Source organism: Frankliniella occidentalis, unplaced genomic scaffold (assembly GCF_000697945.3).
Source record: "Frankliniella occidentalis isolate FOCC.00 unplaced genomic scaffold, Focc_3.1 Scaffold38, whole genome shotgun sequence".
In the NCBI taxonomy this organism is placed as follows: domain Eukaryota; kingdom Metazoa; phylum Arthropoda; class Insecta; order Thysanoptera; family Thripidae; genus Frankliniella; species Frankliniella occidentalis.
The window spans coordinates 526190-532698 of NW_026267168.1; the positions used below are offsets into that span (position 1 = coordinate 526190).

At 58.4% G+C, this 6509-nt stretch overlaps 1 protein-coding gene across 2 annotated transcripts; it reads left to right on the forward strand.

Annotated features, from left to right (window-relative positions):
• Positions 1-468: 468 nt before the first annotated feature.
• LOC113213611 (serine proteinase stubble-like) lies at positions 469-5950 on the forward strand. Of its 2 annotated transcripts, XM_026432732.2 has the most exons (9): positions 469-567; positions 898-1158; positions 1343-1547; positions 1633-2033; positions 2270-2664; positions 2785-3193; positions 3550-3717; positions 3922-3972; positions 4689-5950. In XM_026432732.2, exons 1-9 carry the CDS (start codon positions 532-534, stop codon positions 5067-5069), a joined length of 2307 nt encoding a protein of 768 aa, XP_026288517.2. In that variant the 5' UTR covers positions 469-531; the 3' UTR covers positions 5070-5950. The 2 variants fall into 2 exon arrangements, with proteins under 2 accessions (XP_026288517.2, XP_026288523.2); XM_026432738.2 differs by lacking the exon at positions 3922-3972.
• Positions 5951-6509: the final 559 nt, after the last annotated feature.

The following is a 6509-nucleotide window of genomic DNA, read 5'->3' on the forward strand; positions in this document are numbered from 1 at the left end:
TAATAACGGCAGGCGAAATATCTCCCATACGAAAGAGGGGGGAGCGAGGAGGAGCCGCGGCGTTGGGAAGGGGGCCGCGAGGACGCGAACGGCCGGGCGGCCTGCCGCGGAAATCCCGGTTTCGTCGCTTTTATTTTTAGCGAAACCGGGGAGAAATCGGTTAGGGTCTGCGGGAGGAACACTTTTATCAGACTGCGGGCGACGGGAAAACAGTTTCGGCCGGACAACGTGCTTCCCGGGCAGATATCCGCATCAGGAAGGGCCCGGCCGGCGGGAGGGCGAGAGAGGGAGGGAGGAGAGGGAGAGAGGGAGGGGGAGAGGGAGAGGGAGAGAGAGGGGGGGCGTCATTAGTGCTTAGATAAATAAGACTGAGCGGGGGGTTGGATAAGCAAAAGGAGAGGGGGTGAACAAGGCGGGGGCGTCTACTGCATCTCGGGGGGATTCATTTGTTCTTTTCTGTCTCATTCCAGCGGGAACACGACGTCGTAGACCGGACCCAGAGAGAAGCGGAGCGGAGCAGAGCAGGCCACCATGATGGCACACACGCCTTTGCGGAACGTCAATGATGTAAGTCCTGTCAAAGCGTCCAGAAATTTTTAAATATTATTTTTTTTCCTGAAACTTTACCAGAAATAATGGGGAACATAATTCCAGAAAAATTACGAAGAAATTAAACTTTCCAGAAAATTTTAAGGGATTGAAAAATAATTGACCGAGGATACTCTTCAGGAAAATAGTAAAAATCCCTAGATAGAAGCGTCTGCCGCCGCGGCCCATGCGCCGTGAGAGTAGGCAGCCCAACGTGCGCCGGCGTGCCGCGGCGCCGCGTCCTCAAGCGATGCGGGAGCGCCCACCGAGGCCTAGCCTATAGACCTGACCGCCTCTATTCTGTCCCAGATGGTGCTGGCGCTGTTGCTGCTGCTGGCCGGGGTCGGTCCCGGGGGCCGCGGCGGCGGGGGTCCCGGTGCCGTGGCGCAGCTGGCCGCCAAGCCCACGCGCGGCCCGCACCCCAGCTCGCCGTGCCCGAGCGTCTTCAGCTACGAGGGCCGCGAGCCGGAGAAGAACCGCTGGTACGGCGTCATTCTGGTGACCACGGACGACACCCTGGACGGCCTCCGACTCAACGTCCGCCTCACACATCGCGCCCAGATCCTCGGAGTGAGTGACCAGGCGGGCCCTGGTGCCCATACACTGATGCTTTGCTGTAGGAAAATTCCAAACAATTTCTGTTAAGTTTATTTTAAAATTACAAAGAAATATTTTCATATACGGTCCTACAAAAAAGAAAACACCTTTTATCAAAAGTTTTGCCTTTTCTAATTACTCTGTTTGTGATTCGCAGAACTTTCTTGGCGACGTGACCACGTCGGACAACGTCGAGTTCACGATCCTCGCTCTCAAGACGAGACTGACGCCCGGGCCGCCGCTCCCCGTCAGGATCTTCGCTGCGTTTGGCGACCGTGACAACATCCCATACATCGCCAACATCAAGCTCAACGGCAGGTCCATCTGCGGCAGCAGCAACCCCGACCTCGAGCAGGACACTGGTGGGTGCGAGTCCGTAAATCCATGCCCACGCTGCAGGATTCTTTGACTAACGCGGGCTAAGCTCATCCTGTTGTCTCGATTCAGCGTCCCGACCTTTCACCACGCCGGTGACACCGCCCAGGTCAGTCACGACCAGCATCAGCCGGCCACCGGGAATCGGGGGTGCTGGGGGCGGCGCGGCCGCGAGCAACAGTGGGGGCGGTGGCGGCGGAGGTGGCGGCGGTGGCGGCGGGGGCAGCGGGGGCAGTGCGGGCAGCATCGCCGCCGCACAGCAGCAGCTGGACCAGGATGAGCCGAGGCCCAGCGCCACGCCCCCGGCCCCAGCACCCCCCACCCAACCGCCCCCCAGAACCGCCGCCGCGCGGCCCACGCAGCCGCCCCCCAGGCCCACCACCACCACCACGACCCCCAAGCCCAGCCCCGCGTACGAGCCGCCGCCGGGCGCCAACCCCGACAACTACTACTCGTCCAGCGGCGCCAACTCGGTAAGTGACGGTGCGGAGCAGTACGCCAAGAAGGGATCATTCAAGCTTTCAAAGCGCCTGGCGGGTAGGCAACATCGTCCATGCAGTGCATACGTGTACAGCGGGGTGGCCTACCCCGAGTCTCGCAGGCGCTTAGCTTGTGTGTTTGCGTTAGCTTGTCGAATGAATCCGAGAAAAACGGACGCACTTCCTGGAGGCCACCGAGGTCCCGGTGCTCACTGTCGTCTTTCCTCCAGGTGGCCAGTAACGAGCCCACACTGTACCAGCGGCCCGCCGAGGACGCCTACCAGCCCGTCAACAACTACACGGAGGAGCGCGGCGGTTACCAGCACTCGCGGCCGGCCCGGCCCCCCATGGAGGACTCGTACCAGCCACAGCCCAACCAGACGGAGCCCGAGCGGGGCATGTACCGGCCGCCCGTGGACGCCGAGCGCGACAGGAACATCTACCGGCCCGCGCCCGCGCCCGCGCCCGAGCCGGACAGGGGCGTCTACCGGCCGCCCAGCACCACGGAGCGGCCCGCGCCCGTCTACACTTCCAAGTACAACCCCAGCGCGGACCGAGACTCGTACCAGCCGCCCCGGACCACCGCGGCGCCGCCGCGGCCCGCTCGCCCGGGTGCGACGCGCAGGTACGTCGTCGGTGGAGTGGTGTCCAGCCCCGGTCCCCCACCCCCACCCCAACCCCCACAAATTTTCTCTGTAGTAAGTTGCCGGAAAATTAAACGTCTAACCCTAACCCGACCCCGCAGGCCGACGCCGCCGCCACCCGTGGACATGACGCCCGTGCCGCAGCCCTGGCCGACGTCCAACTACGACGACCCGGTGCGCGGCCGGCCCGCCGCCCCCGAGCCGGCCGCCAGGCCGCGACCCACGCGCTCCACCTGCGGCACCATCGCGCCGCCCGCCACCCCGCTCATCATCAACGGCGAGACCTCCATCCCGGGCAAGTGGCCGTGGCACGTGGCGCTCTACAAGCCGCACGGCCGCGACTGGAAGTACCAGTGCGGCGGCTCGCTCATCAGCCCCACCGTCGTGGTCACGGCCGCGCACTGCGTCACCACCACCGTGGGCCGGCCCGTCGGGCCCGAGTCGCTGCTCGTGTTCCTCGGCAAGCACGCCCTGCGCACCACCTCCGAGGACGGCGTCCAGGACAAGCACGTGAGTGACAGTACGAGGAGGAGCCACCTCCGGCACCCTCTCTCGGCACCGTTGAGTCCAAAAGATATATCTCTCTCGAGCTTTAATTGTGTCTGGGTGGCCGCGCCCGACAGCCACTTGCTGGCTGTTCCGCGTTTTCCTGCTCTGAATTACGGGGCCGAGTGTTCCGCCTGCTCCGCCCTCGGGGGGGTCTTTACCGCCAAGTTGGGCGGAGGGCGGAGCGCGGGAGGCGCGGCGGCGGCGAGGCCCGGCCGCCCCGCTCCAACTTGTGCGCGCCGGCGCCGACACCTCCCCGACGTACACTGTGACAATATCGGCGGCGCTTGTAATCCTCTACCTTATTCCTCCCGCCGCAGGTCTACTTCATCCACGTGCACCCGGGCTACAACTACACCAACTACCGCAACGACATCGCCGTGCTCATCCTGTCCAGCCCGGCGGCCATCACGGCGGCCGTGCGCCCCGTCTGCCTCTGGGACAAGGACCACACCGAGCTGTCGCACGTCGAGGGCAAGTTCGGCACGGTAAGACAACAAACTCCGCTTCTCTTTCTCTCTCTCTGCTCTGCCGGGCGATAGTGCGTGGGGTATTCCTGTGCGTCTACGCGAGTCCCAGACGTCATGCAAGGTGACGCCATGGTTGTCACCCGCCCCGGCCCCCGGCCCCCCGGGGCAGAGTCTCTGGCGATCAGAGTATGTACAGCTTTGGTGTGATTGTGTGTTACGCAGGTGGTCGGTTGGCGAACGGATCTTGCCCAGCCAGACACCGATAGCGACAAGGTATGGACCCCAAGGGCAGAGCACGGCAGAGCGGAGGGAGGACAGGGAACGTGAAAAAGATTACGAAATAGACATTTATTTTTTTTCGAAATTTTCTCAGAATGATTGACCCTCAGGGCGTGTTGTTTCTCTTACTCTCCATTGGCCGAGGCGGATACAGTAAACACCAGGTGAAGCGGTACGATAGACAAACCCTCTCAACACACCTGCTCGCGATACCAGTTAGGGGTTTAATTTTTTTAATTTTACGGAGGATCCTCGGGAAATTTCTCAGAATCATTGTTTTATTATCTGAATTTTTTCCAGAAAAGTTTCAAAATTTTCCTGGAAATATTTTTAAATTTTCCACCTTTTACGGAAACATTTCACACTTAAAAAATTCTTTGGTACAGTGTAATGCGAAAAAATGCCATGCGTTAAGTGCTCAGCTGGCTCTATGAGTCGGGCTTGCAGTAGATAACACGCATTCGTGACTACTGTTGTGTGGTGTATAACGACGTCCAAGTCAAATCGTAAAACTTTGAGCTGCCAAACTTGGGGTCCATATTCGCATAATTGCTGCCTACTTTAAATTCATTTCAGCGGGCAGCGGCGGCCAGTCTGAGTCTCGGACTCCTCGCGACCCTCCTTCTGTCCTCCCGAACCTCCTGCTATAAGTGATCCTGACGAGAAATGTGTGTTTGACGGCATTCTCTGATGTTCTGCCCGGCGTACAGGTGGTGGGCTGGGGCATCGAGACGGACGGCCTGCTCACGGAGGAGCTGCACCAGGCCCTGATGCCGGTCGTCTCGCCGGCCATCTGCGTCTACAGCTACCCGTCCTTCTTCGGCGTGTACACCAACAACAAGACGTACTGCGCGGGCTACTCGCCCGACCAGCCGGCCGCCGGCACGAGCGTCTGCAACGGCGACAGCGGCGGCGGCATGTTCTTCAAGCGCGACGAGGAGGCGCCCGACGACGAGGCCGTGTGGCAGCTGCGCGGCCTCGTCAGCCTGTCGGTGCGCACCAAGCAGGACCGCTGCGACCCCAGCCACTTCGTCGTGTTCACGGACGTGGCCATGTATGTCGACTGGCTCGAGAGCTTCCTCGCGCCCTGAGGCTCTACGTAGGACGACGACGACGACGTCGATACCGAAATTACACATAGATTTTCGTGGCAAAATACTATGCTCCCGTCGACGTCGATTCGACGTCCGATGAAATTTGTGATTGTTGGAGGAGGCGAGCTCAGCGTTTCGGGGGGACGTCCTGTTCAACTATCAACCTCGCAAGTATGGTCGTTGTGCGCGTGGAAAGAGAAGAGACGTGAGAGAGACTCGTTGTTGGGGACGGTGCCGCCGTGACGACGACGTCTCGACCGTCACGCTGTATCGTCATCGCCCCCGCGTTCCAGTGCGTTTGCTAACGTTGTTATTTATTTATTACCGCGACTGTCACTTGTTAGTTATTTTGTGTATAATGCGTGATGCGCTCGCGCCGTCATTGCTGTTTTTTGTTGTTTCATATGCTCGGGCGGGTGCGCAACCCGTCCCGCCAAACGATCTCGCTGCGCCCGTGGAAAACGGGGCAACCGAGAAAAGTCTGATGAAATACTCAAGTGAAATTTCGTTATGTTAGATATTTTATTTAAAATGATTTTAAGTTATATAGGGGAAACCCCAAACAAACTGTAAACGATAAATTCGTGTGTGACTGTGTATTTATGCGTGAATGAGACTTGTTGGGTGAGGTGCAAACATTTATATGCTATTGTGATTCCTAAGGCAGACAAGTACAATACTTAGTACTTTGTCTCCTAACTATCTGTTATTGTTTAAACTGAAAACTGCAACCTGTGGACTGTTTAAGATGTGATTTTATTTAGCAAACATTATTTTTCTATTTAATATACCATCACAACTATTTTTATTACTTGTAGACAAGCCATACGTGTTACGATTTGTACATATAGGATTAATTAAAGTTAAGCCATATTTTTTATTGTTTTACCAAAAACTATAGCACCAGTCCGTTTTCTTCCACGAGCCCAATGGCCCCTCCCTGATCGACCGCACCAGTCGCGACGGTATGGCGACTCGGCTATCGGCTCCTCCTAGGCGATAGGCAGCCTCAACTTTGACGCGTTGTTCTCAGTTTTGCGGTTTCCAGAAGAAGAAAAAAACATTACTGAGAAGGTGCTCTGTTCAATGATAGTAATAACCAACAACGCTGAATTCTGTCACGCATGAGGCAGGCCATGTACTTTGGGTTTCCTCCATACTTATACTCCTTCGCCCCCCCCTCCCTCCTATCAAAACTGCGCTTAGAGAGGAGGGAGAGGCGGGGTCGTCAAACCGCGTGGCGGAGCCGATCCGAGCCCGCAGAAGAGCCCACCCGGCCCGGCGCGTCTGTGCTATGCGTATGGTGTGTCCGCTCCCACAAACAACACTTACGCCCCTCGGAGCATATACAGAGGGGTGCGCCTCCGCCTCCTCCTCGCCGCTCTTCCGAGAACTCCGCCCGGGGGCTTCATTATTAACTTATCCGTCCCCCCCTCC

Coding starts and splice junctions, on each gene's coding strand:
- LOC113213611 (XM_026432732.2), top strand. CDS start 532: ATGATGGCACACACGCCTTTGCGGAACGTCAATGAT. Junction 1,159..1,342: donor ATCGCGCCCAGATCCTCGGA/GTGAGTGACCAG, acceptor TGTGATTCGCAG/AACTTTCTTGGCGACGTGAC. Junction 1,548..1,632: donor CGACCTCGAGCAGGACACTG/GTGGGTGCGAGT, acceptor GTCTCGATTCAG/CGTCCCGACCTTTCACCACG.